The sequence below is a fragment of the Chelonia mydas genome, chromosome 1 (assembly GCF_015237465.2).
Source record: "Chelonia mydas isolate rCheMyd1 chromosome 1, rCheMyd1.pri.v2, whole genome shotgun sequence".
NCBI lineage: Eukaryota > Metazoa > Chordata > Testudines > Cheloniidae > Chelonia > Chelonia mydas.
In genome coordinates, this window is record NC_057849.1 from 341189106 (window position 1) to 341210506 (window position 21401).

Sequence of the window (21401 nt, forward strand, 5' to 3'; positions counted from 1 at the left end):
GGTGGCTGATGATAGAACAAGAAGCAGTGGTCTCAAGTTGCAGTGGGGGAGGTCTAGGTTGGATATTCGGAAACACTATTTCACTAGGAGGGTGGTGAAGCACTGGAATGGGTTACCTAGGGAGGTGGTGGAATCTCCATCCGTATTGGTTTTTAAGGCCCGGCTTGACAAAGCCCTGGCTGGGATGATTTAGCTGGGGTTGGTCCTGCTTTGAGCAGGAGATTGGACTAGGTGACCTCCTGAGGTCCCTTCCAACCCTGAGACGCTATGATTCTATGGTAAGGTGGAGAGACCAGGACCATCACTGACGTATGTGGTAGTACTTTTATAATCAGAGTGACAAGGCAGGAAATGGAGCCCACTGGGCACAACAGAAGATCTCACGGGCAGATCAAGATGGCTGACTGGTCTAAGGCACTGAGTGTGGGCTGCAATCTGCCCCGGAAACAGGGGAAGGTAAAACTCCAGTCCTGACAGCGTGTTGCTCTTTTCAGCCAAGCTGTAGGGCTAGATTTGGGAATTTCTGGGTGAAGTTCTCTGGCCTGGGTCATGCACAGGTCAGACTAGATGATCTTAATTGTCCTTCTGGCCAAGGGCGCTGGACCCTTTGTAGAGGGGTGGGCAAGGCCAAAGTCTCCCCGGCCTCTCCACGGCTGGCTGCTCTGGGGTGAGCCAGCTGCCACCTCCTATGGCACCACAGCATCCCCTGGTGGGCGAAAGATGTAATTCCAGCATCTCTGGGGCAGAATCTATTATTCTGCGGGCTGGGGGTGGAATCTGCAGGGACATGAATTCTGCGCTTATGTTTCTTTTGTTAAAAAGCTGGGGGGTCATGGCTCCCTAGCCTCCCTGGTTCCGGCCTTGGTGCTTCTGTCCTTAAATCTATGGGAAAAGGAGCCTCTGAATGGCAAACTGATACAGATATCAAACAGCAGGAGACAGTTCCTTTGTTAGCTGCCTGAAGACTGCCTATCTAGCCAACGCTCTGTACCCAGAAAGCTTTTTCTCTCGCCTTTATCTCACGGTTGCATTACTGTGCTTCCAGGCTGTGTCTGCTCCACTTTCTCTCTCTGCTGCTGTCTTGCTTCTGTCCCTGTGTCTCTCTGGGTGCGATGGCTCTGTCCCACCAACACAGATTGTACGTGGTGGTGTAGCTGCGTCAGTCCCAGGATATTAGAGAGACAAGGTCGGGGAGGTCACATCTTTTAACGGCCCAACTGCTGTTGGTGAGTGAGACAAGCTTTTGGGCGACGCAGCTCTTCAGGTCTCCCTCCAGGCCTGAGGAAGAGCTCTGTGTAGCTTGAAAGCTCGTTTCTCTGACCAACAGAAGTTGGTCCATCCATAGGCACTGACTTTTATTTTTCCCTGGGGGTACTCCAGCCTGAGACCCCGCCCCTTCCCCCAAGGCTCCGCCCTCCCCCTGCCTCTTCCCGCCCCCACTCCACCCCTCCTCCGAGGCCGCTGCCCACTCACTACTCGCTGCTCTCCGCCCTCCCCCAAACCCCTCCCCGAGCTCCCAAACAGCGGTGGCTGGTGGGTGCTGAGCACCCGCTATCTTTTTTCCCGTGGGTGCTCCAGCCCCAGAGCACCCATGGAACTGGTACCTGTGGGCCCCTATCTTGTCCCATCAACACAGAGCCAGACACCCCAGAGCAAAGGCCTGATCTACACTAAAAAGTTAGTTCGACCCAGCTACATCACCCAGGGGTGTGGAAAATCTCTATCCTAAGCTGGTGGGCCAACCCCTCCTGTGTCTACACCCAAGGGCTACCGCCGGGCAGCTCCAACTGTGCTGCTGTAGCGTTTCAAGTGGCAACTAAACCCAAAGACCTTGCCCCGTGGAGCTCTCTGCCCACAAAGTCTGACTTACGGGTGGGCGTCTACACCCGCTTTGTCTTAGGTGGGGCTGTTCAGTTGTCTCTCACAACTGTCTCATGAGGGGTGGCGGTCACAGCAGGTTAGATGCAATTTAACCCAACCCACGTAATATTAGCATAGATTTGGGAGGCCCAGTTGTTAGGAACCATGGGCCTGTAGGTCCTATTCCGAGTGTCCCCTGTATGGGACAGGGTAATGAAACATATATACCAGATACTGACCTTGGTAAAGCATTGCGCTCTGTGGAGGACAAGCGCTATAGACGAGCTAGGTCTTGATGATTATGAAGCACCTGTAAAGCAAAATCCACAATCTGTTCTCTGCTTCCTGTCCTGTCCGAATCCCCTGCCACCCAGGACCAACCGTCTGGAAATATGCGTACTTGCTCGTTACTGGAGAGGGGCCGGGGGCCGTTCCCTCCTCTTCATTGCAGTCCGTAGTAATTTCCCTCTGCAGAGAGCCGGGAGTGGGGGTGCTAGGAATGCTGCTCCTAGGTTAACAGCAACGCCGAAGTGGGTGTGGGTTGTTTGTTTTGGTTTTTGTCCAGACTCCTTGACATGCTGCTTTCAGCGGCTGTGGAAGTGGCATCCGTAATCAGAGGCTCTTGTGCGAGGCCAGGCTCCGACCCTGTGGAGAGGCAAAGAGGGGGGGTGAGAGTGGAGACAGGGTCTGCATTGCAAGTGGAAAGGCTCTTTCCGTGTAGCACACTGTGCTCATTGCAGACTCACTAGACAGTGCCACGCGGCATCCTTACGGGTGGGCTTTTCATGCCAGAAAATAGCTGGACATGACCAAGAGATTCACGGGGGACGGACATACACTGGGCCTGATGTTCCTCCAACAGACCATCGGCGCCGACTCTGGGGGTGCTCCGAGGCTGGACCACCCACGGGGAAAAAAAAGGGTGCTACCCCCCGGTCACCTGCCACTCAGCTGCTTGGCAGGAGGCTCTGGGGCGGAGGGGGCAGAGTGGGGGTGGGACGCGGTGGAGCGAGGGCGGGGTTTATTCAGGAAGGGGACCGGAAGAGGCAGAGGGAGGGTGGGGCCTTGGGGGAAGGGCGGGGCGGGAAGAGGCGGAAGGAGGGTGGGGCCTTGGGGGAAGGGGCAGAGCGGAGGCGGGAAGAGGCGGAAGGAGGGTGGGGCCTTGGGGGAAGGGCGGAGCGGGGGCGGGAAGAGGCGGAAGGAGGGTGGGGCCTTGGGGGAAGGGTGGAGTGGAGGAAGGAGGGTGGGGCCTTGGGGGAAGGGGCGGGGCAGGGGCGGGAAGAGGCGGAAGGAGGGTGGGGCCTTGGGGGAAGGGCGGAGCGGGGGCGGGAAGAGGCGGAGGGAGGGTGGGGCCTTGGGGGAAGGGGCGGAGTGGAGGCGGGAAGAGGCGGAAGGAGGGTGGGGCCTTGGGGGAAGGGTGGAGCGGAGGAAGGAGGGTGGGGCCTTGGGGGTAGGGGCGGGGCAGGGGCAGGAAGAGGCGGAGGGAGGGTGGGGCCTTGGGGGAAGGGGCAGGGCGGGGGCGGGAAGAGGCGGAAGGAGGGTGGGGCCTTGGGGGAAGGGGCAGGGCAGGGGCGGGAAGAGGCGGAGGGAGGGTGGGGCCTTGGGGGAAGGGCGGAGCGGAGGCGGGAAGAGGCGGAAGGAGGGTGGGGCCTTGGGGGAAGGGGTGGGGCGGGGCGGGAAGAGGCGGAGGAAGGAGGGTGGGGCCTTGGGGGAAGGGGCAGGGCGGGGGCGGGAAGAGGCGGAAGGAGGGTGGGGCCTTGGGGGAAGGGTGGAGCGGAGGAAGGAGGGTGGGGCCTTGGGGGAAGGGGCGGGGCAGGGGCGGGAAGAGGCGGAGGGAGGGTGGGGCCTTGGGGGAAGGGGCGGGGCAGGGGCGGGAAGAGGCGGAAGGAGGGTGGGGCCTTGGGGGAAGGGGCGGGACAGGGGCGGGAAGAGGCGGAAGGAGGGTGGGGCCTTGGGGGAAGGGGCGGGGCAGGGGCGGGAAGAGGCGGAAGGAGGGTGGGGCCTTGGGGGAAGGGGTGGGGCGGGGCGGGAAGAGGCGGAAGGAGGGTGGGGCCTTGGGGGAAGGGGCGGAGCGGAGGTGGGAAGAGGCGGAAGGAGGGTGGGGCCTTGGGGGCAGGGGCGGGAAGAGGCAGAGGGAGGGTGGGGCCTTGGGGGAAGGGGCGGGGCAGGGGCGGGAAGAGGCGGAGGGAGGGTGGGGCCTTGGGGGAAGGGGCGGGGCAGGGGCGGGAAGAGGCGGAAGGAGGGTGGGGCCTTGGGGGAAGGGGCGGAGCGGAGGTGGGAAGAGGCGGAAGGAGGGTGGGGCCTTGGGGGAAGGGGCGGGGCAGGGGCGGGAAGAGGCGGAAGGAGGGTGGGGCCTTGGGGGAAGGGGCAGGGCGGGGGCGGGAAGAGGCGGAGGGAGGGTGGGGCCTTGGGGGAAGGGGCGGAGCGGGGCGGAGTCACACAGCTACACCGCTGGGGGGAGCGGCCCGGATTTCCCCAGGAGGCCCTGCAAGGCAGCACCGGAAGTGTGGCTGTGCCAGTACCATGCCCACAGCAGGAAATCTGCTGCTGCGGGGACACAGACTGAGCCACGCTCTGTGAGAGCGGTTCAGGCGACTGCCCCTCTGCCCAGATACACAATCCCGCCGGTGGCTGCAGGGCGGCCTGTCGCAGTGCCTTGCTTCGTGACCCCATGGCGCTGCGTCTGCAGCCCCAGATCCTGCGGGGCCCCGCATCGCACCGCAAAACGGGCGTAGTGTCTAGCCCTGCCCAGAGGTAGCGCTGTGAGAGGCGCCTTCAAAATAGCGACGATCGAGATGCAGCTAGACACAGATTGTCCGTGCTTCCGAGGGCCGGTCTCCCCAGGGAGCTTCCATCGGCATAACTACGTCCTTCAGGGGTGTGGAACCCCCCCTCCCGCCCCCCGGAGAAGTAGCTCTGCTCAGGTAGCCGCTGTAGACAGCGCTAGGTCGATGGAAGAATTCTTCTGTTGACCTCGCTGTTGCCTCTTGGGGAGGTGGGTTACTTACACAGATGGGACAATCCCTCCCGTCGACATCAGCAGTTTAAATGTAGACGTCCCCTGAGAGACTTTTCACAGATGGTGCAAAGCAACAAAGAAACTTCCCTTCCTTTTTTTTTTTTTTAAACCCATGGTGCTTTATTTTCAAGGGGCACCTGCCTTCCTGGGAGGTTTCATGCCTAACTGCACCTATTGCATTCTAGACTGGAGCTGGCTCACACACCTGCCACCACCTCTCTTCGTTCATGTAATGGAAGCAAAGTTTACAAGACTCATTAAAGAAAAGAACCCCAACATCTAGAGACAGGCCTGGACCGACCCGCTTCGGCCAAACTACCCTGAGTTTTGGGGAACAGTGCTTGAAATAGAAACCCATTTACGGATGGCCTGTATCTTACTATGAGCTAAATCCAAATATCACCCAACACGGTCTCTGAATCCAAAGTTTGCAGCCTCCCTGCTTTGTCCTCTAAGGAGCTGCCTTCTCCACTTTGGGGTCTTTCTCATACATTGATGGCATCACCCGTCTGGGTCTAAATTTACTTTCAAGAAACATTTTGGATCTCAGAAGTTTAAGATCAGGGGCCCGGGCTCCATGTTATTGAATCACAGCTGTGGCTGTATCCAGCTGGCTATCCCATTAGAGCCTGGATTGCTAGCAACAGGGCACTCAATCGGTTTGCTAGGTGATGGTTGTGGACAGGCATCTAAACGCTAACAGGATTCTGCAATCAGGTGGCTATTACGGCTGGATTACCTTCGCTTCTGGCTTTTCAAACCTCTCAAATTTATAGAACCCTGATCTTACATTTATCTCCCTTCTCTCACAAACACCACAGATACTTCAAAAAGAAAAGGAGTACTTGTGGCACCTTAGAGACTAACCACAAGTCCTCCTTTTCTTTTTGCGAATACAGAGACTAACACGGCTGCTACTCTGAAACAGATACTTCAGTTTTCTCTAACATCTGACCTTTCTGACTGAGTTGTTAAAAGTCATTAAGAATTTTATTGCCACCGATTTCCACCACTCACCAGTTGTTCGGTGACATTTATCAAGAGCTTGTTATACGACGGAAAACCATGTAAACCTGTAACGATCAATATTTAAACTGTGGCTGATTTATTTGCACGCCCTCATTAACTGTGATTTCCATTTGCTTTCTCTGCAGCTCCCAGTGATAAGCAGCTAATGGCTCAGGCTCCGCACGAGCAGCGACGTGCCCGCAGCCCATTAGAAGGTGAAATGCACTGAATTAAATGGCATTTAGGGAAGTCACTTTCAGGAGAGGAAGTGCTTTTTAAAACTGAGCTCAAGGGGACACACACATGGAAACAGATACACCTGATAACTAGCGCTACAGGAAATCTCTGTCTCTCTCCTCCTGCATGGAGCAGATGAACTTAAGAGCCGGACATTCCCCTGTTGTTGAGATAATTGAGATAACTAATTGCAGCATGCTGCCACCTGCAACAATGTTGTCCAGCCAGCCTGAGTGGCCCTGCAAACCGGGTCATGTGTCTCTGGATGCTGCTGGGGTCAGTGAGTGCCACAAAGAGCCTTCGGCAGAGTTCAGCAGTGGAAGGGTTCAGCTGCACGTTTGGAGATCAGACGCTATGGGGATGGGCACACTAGGCTAGTACCTAGTGGCGTTTGCGAGGTCTATGGCAGAAAAGCGTTCTCTTGATTTCCAACCACTGGAAATCGGATTTCCTGCTGAGATGAAACTGGCTTGGATGCTCGCAGACAGTAAGATGTTTTAGCCCCTGTCTGCAAAAAATCCAAGAGGCAGCTCAGCAACTCTGACAGCCTCTGCTCAAGCTGCAGCCGAGCTAGAGCCACGGCGGGTGTTGCAGGTTGGGATGGTAGAACATTTGGGTGCTGCCTGCAGGAATAGCGGGCTTTGAGGCAGGTCAGTGCGTTGACAGAACTGCATGGAGGGGAAGCTTGCTCGGCACTTCATTCATTTTACTGAGTATCCTATTCATCCAGTACAATCCAACCTCCCATGCCAGCTCATGGCCACACACTCCTGACGGCCCAGATCCTGCCCCCCTTGCTTACACTGTGCAGTACCTTACTCTGTGAGTAATCCTATTGAAATCAGTGGTGCTACTTGTGGAGCAAGGTGCTGGCCTGGACGCACCATTGGAAAACTCACAGAGGGCAGGATTCTGCCATGGGAAGCAGTCAGGCCCAGATCCTGAAAGGCATTTAGGCTCCTAACTCCCCTTGAAAGTTAGGGGCCTAAATCCCTTTGAGGATCTGGGCCTACCTTACTCCCTCTGAATCCCCATTGAAATGAACAGGGCTATTTATGCAGTAAGCTGCTGCTCAGTGGGAGTAAGGGGGCAGCATCTGGCCCGTTGCTTTCCATTCCAGCGTCGATCTCTTGGTGGGGATCTGTTTCATTTCAGACCCTTGTCGACTGCCTATGGACGAGGGCTCCTGCCTGCACTACACGTTGCTCTGGTATTACCATGGAGAAGCCAACGCCTGCAGGCCGTTCGTGTTTGGAGGCTGTGGAGGAAACAGCAATAGGTTTAAATCCAAACTAACGTGTGAGCGTTGGTGTAAAATCACAACAGGTAGGGGGACGTCTCTTCCATTCGCTTCTGGTGGGGACAAGAACAAATGGGTATCGACTGGCCAGGAATAAACTCAGGCTGGAAATTAGAAGAGAGATTCTAATCCACAGAGAAGCAAAGGTCTGGAATGGCCTGCCCATAGGAGTAGTGGGGGCAAGAAACCCAAGTAGTTCTAAATTGGATCTTGATATATTTAGCAATGGGATTACTGGACTTGATGACCCAGGAGGTCCTTTCCAGTCCTGGGTGAGGCCACCCCAGTCACTTCTCCTACCCCTCTCACCAGTGAGTCCTGGACTAGCCTCCCACCTAACATACATGAGTCCCATCCTCTCCACCTTCAAAGAGCTGCTACAAAGCGGCCTGTTCTGCAGAGCGAAAAGGAGTACTTGTGGCACCTTAGAGACTAACAAATTTATTTGAGCATAAGCTTTCGTGAGCTACAGCTCACTTCATCGGATGCATTCAGTGGAAAATACAGTGGGGAGATTTATATACACAGAGAACATGAAACAATGGGTGTTACCGTACACACTGTAACCAGAGTGATCACTTAAGGTGAGCTATTACCAGCGGGGGCGGGGGGGGGACCTTTTGTAGTGATAATCAAGGTGGGCCATTTCCAGCAGTTGACAAGAACGTCTGAGGAACAGTGGGGGGGGGAGGGGGGGATAAACATGGGGAAATAGTTTTAGTTTGTGTAATGACCCATCCACTCCCAGTCTTTATTCAAGCCTAAGTTAATTGTATCCAGTTTGCAAATTAATTCCAATTCAGCAGTCTCTCACTGGAGTCTGTTTTTGAAGTTTTTTTGTTGAAGAATTGCTACTTTTAGGTCTGTAATCGAGTGACCAAAGAGATTGAAGTGTTCTCCGACTGGTTTTTGAATGTTATAATTCTTGACATCTGATTTGTGTCCATTTATTCTTTTACGTAGAGCCTGTCCAGTTTGACCAATATACGTGGTAGAGGGGCATTGCTGGCACATGAGGGCATATATCACATTGGTAGATGTGCAGGTGAACGAGCCTCTGATAGTGTGGCTGATGTGATTAGGCCCTATGATGGTGTCCCCTGAATAGATATGTGGACACAGTTGGCAATGGGCTTTGTTGGAAGGATAGGTTCCTGGGTTAGTGGTTCTGTTGTGTGGTTGCTGGTGAGTATTTGCTTCAGGTTGGGGGCCTGTCTGTAAGCAAGGACTGGCCTGTCTTCCAAGATCTGTGAGAGTGATGGGTCGTCCTTCAGGATAGGTTGTAGATCCTTGATGATGCATTGGAGAGGTTTTAGTTGGGGGCTGAAGGTGATGGCTAGTGGCTTTCTGTTATTATCTTTGTTGGGCCTGTCCTGTAGTAGGTGACTTCTGGGTACTCTTCTGGCTCTGTCAATCTGTTTCTTCACTTCAGCAGGTGGGTATTGTAGTTGTAAGTACGCTTGATAGAGATCTTGTAGGTGTTTGTCTCTGCCTGCGGGGTTGGAGCAAATGCGGTTGGATCGCAGAGCTTGGCTGTAGACAATGGATCGTGTGGTGTGGTCAGGGTGAAAGCTGGAGGCATGTAGGTAGGAATAGCGGTCAGTAGGTTTCCGGTATAGGGTGATGTTTATGTGACCATCGCTTATTAGCACCGTAGTGTCCAGGAAGTGGATCTCTTGTGTGGACTTGTCCAGGCTGAGGTTGATGGTGGGATGGAAATTGTTGAAATCATGGTGGAAATCCTCAAAGGCTTCTTTTCCATGGGTCCAGATGATGAAGATGTCATCAATGTAGCGCAAGTAGAGTAGGGGCATTAGGGGACGAGAGCTGAAGAAGCGCTCCCCCCCCCCCACCCCACTGTTCCTCAAACGTTCTTGTCAACTGCTGGAAATGGCCCACCTCGATTATCACTACAAAAGGTTCCCCCCCCCCACTCTCCTGCTGGTAATAGCTCACCTCACCTGATCACTCTCATTACAGCGTATATGGTAACACACATTGTTTCATGTTCTCTATGTATATAAAATCTCCCCACTGTATTTTCCACTGAATGCATCCGATGAAGTGAGCTGTAGCTCACGAAAGCTTATGCTCAGATAAATTTGTTAGTCTCTAAGGTGCCACAAGTCCTCCTTTTCTTTTTGCGGATACAGACTAACACAGCTGCTACTCTGAAACCTGTGTTCTGCAGAATGTGTCATGTCTCCTAGTACTCCCTAGCAGGCCAGATTTACCTACTACCGGTGTGTGGCGGGGAAAAGGGAGACTGAGACGGAGCAGCAAAAACGCATCCAGGTGTATGTCACTAGCAACTCCATTCAGTTCCATTTTCAGTGCTCCTGCCGCCCCAAGCATGCCCAAAGTTTTTCCCTTCTAAGGAATCCATGTCTCTTTAAGGAGGTGAGGCAGGCCCCAGCCTATGTGCCTGGAGTCCCAAATGCAGTACCTCCTTCCCAGATGCTGCCTGTCTTCACTTTGCTGGAACGCGTTGGCCTGGCACTATCATTACACACCCTTCCCTGGTGCTGCCCCCTCCTCCGACTGACTAAGTTACAGGACCCTGTGTTTTATAAGCCCTCAGACTCCTCCCACTCTCAGCATGCTTTGCTAAAAGATACCAGTAGTGCTCCCCAGCTCTCAGTGAGTGAAGCCAGCTGGACTGTGCCCCAGTTCTAACCCTGAAGTGGCTACAAACTTTTTACAGCCCCCATCCTGGTAAATCCAGTTTCTGAAGGAGCTTGGGTTTCCCATTTTCCTACCACATCTGTGATGGGCAGGTCATCCTGGCCCACCAGTGAGCACTTGGTGAGGTGATATCATCCAAGCCTTGTTCTTCATCTGTGCACTGCATTGTCCACATGGGTGCTTCTAGGCTGCAAGTTACTGGAAGCCGAGCTCATGATCTTTGCTTAGAACATTGCAAGCCATCTCGTATATTGCAGTTAGGTGCCGTCCATACCCCTTGCTTTCAAAACTCCTATTGTATTTCTGGCACCTGAATACAATTATGGAAGAGAGACCTCAGAGTGTTTATGGACCATTACCATATACCTCAAGGTTGTAGGCCTACCAGGAGCATAGAATTTGCTCTACATCATCCCAATGGCACATCAAATCTGGCACACTGCGTCTGGCGGCGCATCAAATCTGGCACGATGCTTGTGAGGAAGGCAAACCAGGCATGAGGTCTCAGCTACTTTTTCAATGCTGGACTTGCTTGTGTCATTGAGTTTCCGTCAATGGGATCATGGGACACCCAGCCCTTAAATGATCAACTCATTCACAGGCCTCCCATGGTAACTTGTTGGTAAAGTGCCTTGTACCACTCCCAGTGGCTGATTAGTGCCAATTAGCAAAGTTCTGTTGTACAGGGTATGCCTATGTGGGGTGGAATCCTGGCCCCACTGAAATCAAAGGCAAAAGTCCAGTGGACTTCCATGAGTTTGGGATTTCACCTTTGGTATTCTAGGTCCCAGCTCTATCATGGTTCCCCTTCTCTAAGGCTGGGTGCCACATTACTGTTTTGATGTGCAGAATTTTGTGCAAATTCCCCACCCCCGGCACTCACTTTCCTTGATGTCACCCAGACTTAAAGCTCCCAAGGAAAACTTGGCCAAACCCTTCTGTCCAGTTTTTGGGAGGCAGCCACTGTGTTTGGCCTGAATTCCACCTTAGCCATGCATCAGCACCAGGAGGGTTTGAAATCCAGCCTGGGATCACCCTCGAGTTTGCAAATCTGGCCTGAGCTTGGGGTTTGCGCCAAAACCTCAAACCTTGGTGAGGAAAGACGTGCTCAGGGACATGAAGCCCTTGTCCTCTGAAGGGGGCCCTTTAAGAGAAGCAATCAACAAGTGCTATGGAAGGGAGGTGGCTGCTGCTTATGAAGACAGCACTAACTAGGCCACTCTCTGTAACCACCAAGCTGCATCAGAGGTGATGCTTCTACGTGGAGCATTCTCGTCACCCTAACTGAGAGAGGCAGGAAGAGCAGATCCCAGAAGGGGCTGTTTCCCCTGTCTAAAGAAAGACCTACTGAGACCCCAGCTGCAGGAGTACAGCTCTGAGCCCTGAGAGGACAATGAAGGGGTAGAGTTCTTCTCCCACCTCCTTCAGACCATTGCGCTGGCTTGAATTCAAGCCTCATGTCACTGCCTTGTCTTGTTCTTCTGTCCTCTTCTGGCACTGCCAGTGGTAGATTGAGGCTATACCTGAGAACTGTGGTATTAATTTAGATGAACTATATGGGCCAAAGGTGCTAACCTAATCCAGTCACTGTCCAACATTAAACCGTGTTAAACACGGTTCGGGGTTTGGTGTACGCAAGCCTTAGCCTGCATAGCACCCTAGCAAACCAGTTGTTTAACCTTTTATTAATGATACAGAAGAGAAGGAAAACCAGTGAAAGCCTTGGAAATGGAAAGTATTAAGTCAGGCTTTCATTTTAACCGCCTCCCGTGTTCCCTTTCCCTTCAGCTGGAGAGAGTTTTAGAAGGAAACCCCCCTTCTTTGAGAGTCTCTTCAGTGGTATCAGAGATGGTGGTCACTGTCCTGCTGGGGGAAAGAGAAGTCAGTTGAGCTGGGTTGGAGCTACTGTTAAAGCCTGATCCCATTGCATCTCCGGGGGTGGCTGGTATTCAGCTGGAGCTGATGATGTCAGCTGGGTCCCTCTCTCTGGCCTGGTCTGCTCAGGACATCTTTAGGATGAGGACGATGAAGGCCTGGGGTCCCAGGAGATGGGGGGGTGGCAGCCATGATGGTGCCATTCGCTCTAGTAGCCTCCTTCTGTTTTTTCTCTATATCCCCCCCACACACACAAGTCTTTCTTGAAGGACGCACAAAGGGTGGGTGGAATAGCCCCGCTCCTCAGTATTTTCTCCACCAGGCCTAATACCCCCAACACACCAATTTTGGGTCATTAACTTCCACATCATCTGTTTTTAACAAGCAGAATTTCACCAGTCCTTGGATTATATCAATGTGGCCTTTTTAGATTAGGCTAATTCAGTTTCTTTGTCCAGTTCTCTTGCATCTGTTTAGAACATTCTTTCTTGGAATTAACTTGACCTATTTGCCAGAGTAAATTCCTAGGTGGGCAAAAGTTACAGGCCGGTTATCACAACAGACTTTTCCCGTCCCAGACAACGTGTGCAGGACACATCTGGTGCCAGGCTCCCCCCTTCCCTTGTGAGTGTGAGCCCACAGTGAATATCCTCCTCTCCGCTATCAGTGATAGTGCACTGTGCCATCGGCTGACACGCTGGGACCCCTCAGGCTGACCTAGCTTACCCCTTCATCCATCCACTAAGAATACCATAACAAATCTGTGGCCACTTAGGACCTCCCAGTTGTCGTTGTCCTGCACACTATAACCACTTCATGTCAGCAGCTGGTATCAAACTCAGCACAGGCCCCTGTCCTTGACCCAAAGGTGAATCTCCACTAGCCGTCAGCAGTAAAGGGGCTTATGACACACAGGTGAGCAGTTCTGATTGCCTCCAGTAGATGGCAGTGGCATGCACATGCACATATCCGCTAGTTTGCTATATTACCTACCTTTTTAGAAAAGTGCTTCTTAAATTAAGCTGATCCTGCTCCTCTGAGCCCTTCCTCGCTGTGACATCACAGTTCTCTCCCATGGAAATGGTGATGATGTCACAAGCACAGGGTGACGTCATCAGCAGGAAGGCACTGAGCAATGGGAGGAAGTTGATCCCGGCAGGGAGGGGAAATAAGTTACAACAGACTCAAAGGTCTTACTTGTGAGGCGGGAGTCACCATCAACTGAAAAGCCATGCGTCCATCTGAGATGCTTTGCTTCCCATCATTAAAGGCCACATCGCTGGTTCTGAAAGAGATGAGGGGACCAACGTTCCCAGTTTCAATCTGTTAACTTTGAACATTGGTGGGACTGACTTTGTGTAGTGTCACTTCCACTGTTGAGCCTGCAGAGTTGGTCCTTTCCCTCTGTTGTTTGCACCACTCTTTCATAGAATCATAGAAGATCAGGGTTGGAAGGGACCTCAGGAGGTCATCTAGTCCAACCCCCTGCTCAAAGCAGGACCGATCCCCAGCTAAATCATCCCAGCCAGGGCTTTGTCAAGCCAGGCCTTAAAAACCTCTAAGGAAGGAGATTCCACCACTTCCCTAGGTTACCCATTCCAGTGCTTCACCATCCTCCTAGTGAAATAGTGTTTCCGAATATCCAACCTAGACCTCCCCCACTGCAACTTGAGACCATTACTCCTTGTTCTGTCATCTGGTGCCACTGAGAACAGTCTAGATTCTTCCTCTTTGGAACCCCCTTCAGGTAGTTGAAAGCAGCTATCAAATCCCCCCTCATTCTTCTCTTCTGCAGACTAAACAATCCCAGTTCCCTCAGCCTCTCCTCATAAGTCATGTTCTCCAGCCCCCTAATAATTTTTGTTGCCCTCCGATGGACTCTTTCCAATTTTTTCACATCCTTCTTGTAGTGTGGGACCCAAAACTGGACACATGCTGCAACGGGAAAAGGTGACGGTAAAACCTTACAAATTGGCTGGGCGATCCACGGGGTGTATGCCCTGGAATGACTTTGAACCCTTTTAATTGGCTCGATTCCATGTGGATGAGGTTCCTTTAATCTTTCTTGCCAGAAAGAAAGCAGATGCTCCTAAGGAAACTTGCTTTTGACACTGCTGACATGTGTTAACGGGTTCCCTGCAAACACAATCTGGTCATTAACAATTCCATCCAGCGGATGCAAGACGTCCTAATCAGTGGCGTTATTAAGCGCACAGAAGGAAATCATCGTTAGAAGCAGCCTTTGTAGTGCAAGCTATCGAAAAATGACTTATTCAAAATGAGTCTTAACAGTATTCCTTCTGCAATGGCAAGAAACTCAGGGAGGAGAGGCCCTTCCAGCCAGCCTCAAACTGAACCCATTTGTTTTCTCTTTCCTTTCTCTCCAAAATCTCTCCCAGGAAGGTGACTCGGTGCAGACAGATGATGTAAATGAGGAGGGAGCTGCAGGAGGTGAATCCAGGACAGCTCAGAGGTTGGAAATACAGCAAGACAAACCATTTAACACAAAGAGGTGGTAGATGTTAGTTCTGCAGACAAGGAGATAGTTATGGTTATGGATATGTAATAAATCGGGCTGATAAGAGAGAGTCTTTTGTTTGGCTGGAAAAGCTGAAGTGTTCAGAGGCCCTTGACGCACTGCAGATCTATTGTGCAACACCCAACAGACACCTAAATATTATTTTATTTTTTTAAATAAACCTGTAGGTTAAGCCAACCTTGCATAATTCCAGTCCCCCTGCTCACCAGGTAGTTCTTTGTGATGGGCAAGTAAAATGTAATTGTTTTCCCATTACCATCAGTTTGGTAAGGAAGGGACAAGTCAGTTTTGCTGGTTAATTTTTGTGAGGCTCCTATTAAATCGTCAGTAGGGATAGATGGAACCAGTTTGGGACAACTTGGATCATCGTTCAAATCAGCCTTCAGCCATCACTCAGTTTTCACGTCTCCCCACTTCCTGGTGTCCTCCAGGATCGGAAGCCTTTGTGAGAGAGGGGGCATGATCTGAGCACAGAACTGGGCGCATGGAACTTCCGTTCTAATCCCAGCTCTGCCACTAAACTCTCTCTATGACCCTGGACAAGTCACTTAACCTCTCTCTGCTTCAGATTCCCACCCGTAATACAGGGATGTGTTGAGCATTAATTAGTTAATTTCATTGCGGAGGGAAAGTGCCAAGAGTTACTAAAATCTCACCAGAAAGGCTGTTCTCAAATTGGGCGATACCACGTCATTCTGGAAATCATTGTCTTGTCCTGTGAAATTTCAAACCCCGTTTCTAGATCAAAGTGTTTTGGATACATTCGGAGGGCAATCCTAACTGTTACCAATTTAGATGCCAAATGCTGAGATCAGCAGCTGCAGGGATAGATGGGCTTGTGGTAAAACTTCCAGTGTCTTGGATCTAAGTAAAGCGGGCTGAGGGGTCCCTTTCCGACGAGAAGAATGGAATCCTTTGAACCAAATTTCATAAGGCAGGAGGAAGCAGTTGTCAGAGGAGCCATTCTTTGTAATCAGGGTGACCCAGCGTGAGATGCTTCTGTATCTATCTTAAGGCACAAGAGACTCTTAGCTCTTTTTAAATCTTTAATCATTCCATTGCCAATGGGAAAATGAAGAAGGAAATCTCAAACAACTTAGAGTTGGTAAGGAAATATTAATTATCTCTAATATATATACTGGAGCTAAAAATTTCACCTACTAAATGAGGCTTGGTTAACAAAAGCAATTACTGAACTGTCAAATTTTCTGGCTTAATATAACCATTCTGGTCTCTAATTTATGGTATTTCATGCTAAATTCCCTTGACTTAGTCCTGTACAGGAAAGGCAATGTGGTCTAATACAGCAAGCATGGCATTCCTGAATTCCCAGTCAGCCTCTGCCACTGACTAGCCTCTGTAGACTTTGGCAAGTCGCTTCACCTCCCTGTGGCCATTATAATGACTGTTCTGATACTCATTCATTTATTTAACAGGAGTGTTGTGCGGTTTAATTGCTTTGTAGTATTGTGTCCAAAGCCTGCCAGTGGCAGAGATTAAATAGAGGGAAGGCTACATTTACAAATACCCAGGACTTTAAGCAAAGGGGTGGGGTTTTGTACAGAACACACCCTCTTGCTAATGATTCCTCAAATAACTGGGCCCATCTCCTTTGTGAGTGTGTGTTCTTTTGTTCCGCATATAGAGAAAACATTAGTTTTCATTAAACAATTTAAAGGACAACTTGTCTTCGTGAATTTTAGAGTGAAAACTCCCCACATTTTGTTTCAAGACAGCCCTGATGGGAGTAGTGGTTTAATAAGGGTTATGGTAGAGGAAATAGAGAAGAATCTAGTAAGATCTTAACTGAAACTGTAAAGGGGTCTTACAGTGACAGGATATTCAGAAACTCCACCTACCAAATCTACCCAGAAGGAGAGCCAGTTACAGATACGGCTTCATCCCTGCCAGAAGCCACGATCCCTTTGTTGGTGGCAGCTGTTCCCACCTGGAGGGTATTGCACAGGCCGCCCACTTAAGTTTACAAAGTGTAAATGTGAGTGACTTTAAAAAGCAAAAACAAGTTGACCGGGGAATTGTGACACTACCGCCCCAATACAATTAACCCTTGTCGAGCCAAATTGAGAATGACCCTCGTTACTTGCCACTGCGCTGTTCATAGAACTTAGGTCCAGACCCTCGGAAATATTTAGGCACGACAGGCATTAGCCTGTAGAGGTCCATGGGAGTTAGGTGCCTTGCTGTCCTGGAGGATCTGGGCCTTACTGCTTCAAAGTCATACCAACCTCTTCCAGTAGATTGGATAAGCACAGAGAGAGTGAGAGAGTGCTGTATTGCTTCTAAATAACCTTCGCACTCCAGCTTACAGAATGCAATGGCACGTGCTGCCGAGGGTAAGGCTCCTGCATCAGCAGTGGGGACTGTGAACATAAGAACGGCCAGACTGGGTCAAACCAAAGGTCCATCTAGCCAGTGTCTGGTCTTCCGACAGTGGCCAGTGCCAGGTGCCCCAGAGGGAATGAACAGAACAGGTCATCATCAAGTGATCCATCCCCCCTTGCTCATTCCCAGCTTCTGGCAAACAGAGGCTAGGGACACTCAGAGCATGGTGTTGCATCCCTCCCCATCCTGGCTAATACAACCTTGACAAATTGGAGAATTGGTCAGAATTCAATAAGATGATATTCGATAAAGACAAATGCAAAGTACAGCACGTAGGAAAGGAAAAGCAAACGCACAGCTACAAAATGGGGAATAACTGGCTAGGTGGTAGAATGGTTGAAAAGGATCTGGGGGTTATAGTGGATCCCAAATTGAATATGTCAGCAATGTGATACAGCTGCAAAAATGCTACTATCATTGTGGGCTGTATTAACGGTGTGTCCGATGTCAGACACGGGAGGTAATTGTCTCACTCTACTTAGCACTGGTGGGGCCTCAGCTGGAGTACAGGGGCCAGTTCTGGGCACCATGGTTTAGGAAAGAGGTGACCAAATTGGAGCGAGCAACAGAAATGGCAAAAGGTTTAGAAAAAGGAAAGGCTAAAAAAACCTGGCCGTGGTTGGTCTTGAGGACAGAAGATTGAGGGGGGACCTGATAACCATCCTCAAATTAGTTAGGGGCTGTTCTAGAGAGGACAGGGATCAATTCTCCATCTCCGCCAATGGTAGGGGGAGAAGTAATGACCTTAATCAGCAGCAGTGGAGATTTAGGTTAGATGTTAGGAATGTTCTAACTATTCGGGTAGTTACGCTCTGGAACAGGCTTCCAAAGGGGGTTGTGGAGTCCCCAGCACTGGAGGTTTTTAAGAACAGGTTGGACAAACAGCTGCCAGGGATGGTCCAGGTTTATGTGGTCCTGCCTGCGGCACTGGGCACTGGACTAGATGACATTTGGAGGTCCCTTCCAGCCCTACTTGTCTCTGAGTCAGTGATAATATCTTTTTCCCCATGCAATGAAATTGGGTAATTGCCATGGGAGAGCTCACAGTTTGAGTAAAGCAAGATGCCTCTTCTTGTTAAAATTCCAAACAGAAAACGTCCCTGCAGCCCGTGTCTTCCTCCCTTGGTGGATCTGGCCGCGTTTTTCATTTTCTTCCAACAGGCTGGGAACTGCAGAGTGTTAGAAAAACAAAGGGTACATCATCCTTGCCCCTTGGGAGGCACATTAGGTTGATATCAAGTACTGTACAGGGAGGATAAACAATATTATCCATGTCTCTTATGACTGTGAATCAGCAGCATGCCGAGTCTCGGTTTACAATGGGTTTATGCACAATGGGCCACACCAACCCGCCGCTTAGCTAGAAGGTTTTGGCCAACTGCTTCTTCTGCAAGCAAGTCCTGCGAGAGGTGGTCAGAGAATTGGTTTCCTCCTGGTCCCCACAACTTAGGAAGAGAAACGAGAGAGAATTCCTAGGCCAACCAAAGCGCTCCAAGGATCAGAGGATAAACCACAAGAGAAGAGGCGGGAGAGAGATTATAAATGGGACTGGCCCTGGACCCCCCTTTATAATGGCTCCCCAGTATGTGCCCAGGGGCCTTTTCAGAGTGAGCACCATGTCACTGGCCTCCCATACTCCATCCTGAGTCCCTATAATAGAAAGTACTAGAGCAAAGCATTGTATGGACCGTTCTAAAGCGCTCACAGTCCCAGAGCATACGTGGCCTTGCAGAACCCACGCACCTGGCGGACAGGAACTCAAGGTGGTGGGGGGTAACTGGGTAGGGGTGTGACATTAAATGCAAACCACGTGGTTTGTGGAAACGACGACAATAAAACAGGACTATGAAGTGCACTCCAGGACCGTGATGTGCACAAGGACCATGTCTAGGACTGGAACGCCTGGGAAAGAGGCAGCTTATTCCAGTCCGAACCTTTTTGCTAGCTAGCGTTACAATCTAAGGCACATTTATAACTGACGAGACACCCCCACATACTCCCCTTGCAGCTGTCTTTACCCATTAACCAAGATCAGGGGTCTCTGAACTATCTGACTTCTTGGCCTGAGAATACAGTAGCTGCCTGAGAATGTGAGAGGCAGAAATCTCCTTCGCTCCCACTTTTCCTTAGTCACTGCAAGAAAGATGCAATTGGTGGAGTTTTCTTTTTTTTAAACCTACAGCCTAAACTTAGGTTCTGAAATAAAAGTGGTCACTTTCAGAGGTGCTGAGTGCCAGTAGGAGTTAGGCACCTAAATGGCTTTGTGACTCCCACCCTTTACTCCCATGAATGATCTGGCAAATTGCTCCGGTGGTCACCCCTCTCCATCCTTACAAGCGTTGCATTCTTGGATGCCCATGTGGCATTTTGGGGGAGTATTCTGCAGTGGTTAGAGACACCTGGGTTCTATGCCCAATTCTTGGGCAAGTCACTTAACCTCAGTGTCCCATCTGTAATATTGGAATCATCGAACTTATATCAGCCTCACAAGGGATATTAATATTTGTAAAGTGCTTTGAGATCCTTGACGGGAAGGTGATAGTCACACAAACTAGTATCACCGGTAGCTACCTAGAACAAATCCTGCTCTGTGGCTATATATGATCAAACTGTTTGTTTCTGAATTGGGTGTATTAAAGGCAGCTAGGATTTCCCATCAGTACTCTAGGAGGTTGGACATAATGGGACATGGATAACTTGATTTTTTTTAAAACAAATCTAGCCCTAAATGTTTACTATTGATTTACCATCTGAACTGCTTTGGTAGGACCAAAATATGACTGTAATGTATCCTCCACGTTCCCTTGGAAATGTCATGCCACTATAATTGAGTTTCTCTCGTTGATTTGATTGTGTGATAGAGGAGACTTTTAGGGCACAGCAATCAACAGCAGAGCAGGCTGCTTTGGAGACATGCAGGAGGTGGCGTTATTGTAAATGGGGAGCATTCTGGAGAGTCCATAAATACTTAAATATATCTTTTAGAAAGACTTTTAAAAAACCAAATAAACCCAGTAGGCACAACCCTGTGCGCTCAGAATAGCTTGTCAGAGCCCCAAAACTCATGCAAATGGCTTAAAAAATTGGAGATTTTTTTAAAAAAAACCTACCTTTGGGGTTCTTCCCATTTGCCTTCTGGCTTTTGAGTCGTTAGGTTGTATTCAAGTCATGCTTTCAAGCATTTTTCTGAACCATGAGGGCTAGAAATTTTTTAAAGCGCAATGAATCTATGAAAGCTGAGTGTTTCACAAAATCACATGATTCCAGGTGCTGGGGCTTCAACACCAACTAGTGCAAGACGTGTGATAAAAATCACAAGAATTGGCAATGGTGCAATCTCCCTATTTGAACTATGCTCTAGCTGGTGTACAGAAAGGCAAGTGGATGACTGTGGGGCAGCTGGATAGGAGTGGGAGTGAGGGGAGCTACTGAGATTTGGTGGGGGGAGGGAAGTGGCTGGCTTCCAGTCTGGGAAGGGGTGTCCCGGTAGTTCCTACTGCCATTCCTATGGCAGTTGCTCAGTGGCTGATGCCTGGTACCCTGTGCTTCTGCCCGTCCTTGGTGCCTGGGGCCCTGTGCACCAACGCCCACCCCAGCAGCTGGTTCACCTTCTTCTGCCCCTCCTCCAGGCCAAGTGTCTCTGCCAGGACCTGCAGTGGCTAGAAGGCAGGATTGGGCTGGGCCAGGGAGTCCTACCTGCTCCCTGGCAGAGGGCCTGATCTGGTGCACGAGGGTGTCTGCTCCAGCCCCTCCTCAAGATCCTACTCTTGTCTCTGTCCCTTCCCTGCCACCAGGTCCCCCTTTTACCTCTGTAAGATATAGTGGGTGGAAATATCTGTAAGCACAGTCTGATGAGCTGGGAGAGAAGACTTCAGGAACTGACCTTGTTTGCATAGACATGCCCACTTTGCCTAGGTGCACAGCATGATGGGGCTGCTTTGCCCAAATGATCACTTTTGGTTGGGCTTGGGTGGCAAGTCGCTTTGTTATTGGGTGCAGGGGTAATAACGTGCTGTTATCCTTGTTGTGGGATCCAGGGCAGCAGAACTGAGCTTGGCATGCCTTGATTGAGGGATTCACACTCAACTGAACTGCACTTGCTAAGCAAGGAGTAGAGGCGCCAAAGCCCAGTGGAGATGAGAGGAGGTGAGGGCAGGTGTTTGTTCCTGATGGTATGGGCTCTCCCTAAGGGCTCTCGGCACCATAGGACCCTCTCTTTCTCCACTGTTTAAGGACAGAGCTGATTAAGACTCAGTTAAGAGTCTTTTGTTGTGGACCAATAGAGCTGACATCACTGATAACCATGTCCAAGTGCTAAGCCTTAGACCTGCTTTCGGAGCAGTGTCTCTAGTAAAAGAGACTGCCCAGCTTGAGCTAGCAGGGAGGCTCCTCCATTAACAGCTGAAATCACTGGGTGCTGTGCTAAGTGGTGTGACCTCAAGACATCCTAGAGGGGCTGTAGTAAAGAGGGCGGG

General features: G+C 50.7%; 1 protein-coding gene across 1 annotated transcript in view; it reads left to right on the forward strand.

Annotated features, from left to right (window-relative positions):
• Positions 1-16103, forward strand: part of LOC119566600 (collagen alpha-1(VII) chain-like) — a 110226-nt gene extending 94123 nt beyond the window's left edge. Inside the window, exons 36-38 of the mRNA XM_043520930.1 lie at positions 6034-6102; positions 7280-7450; positions 14384-16103. Of these exons, the coding sequence (XP_043376865.1) occupies positions 6034-6102; positions 7280-7450; positions 14384-14391 (248 nt within the window). The 3' untranslated portion in view covers positions 14392-16103. The remainder of the gene's footprint in view (positions 1-6033; positions 6103-7279; positions 7451-14383) is intronic.
• The last annotated feature ends 5298 nt before the right edge of the window (positions 16104-21401 follow it).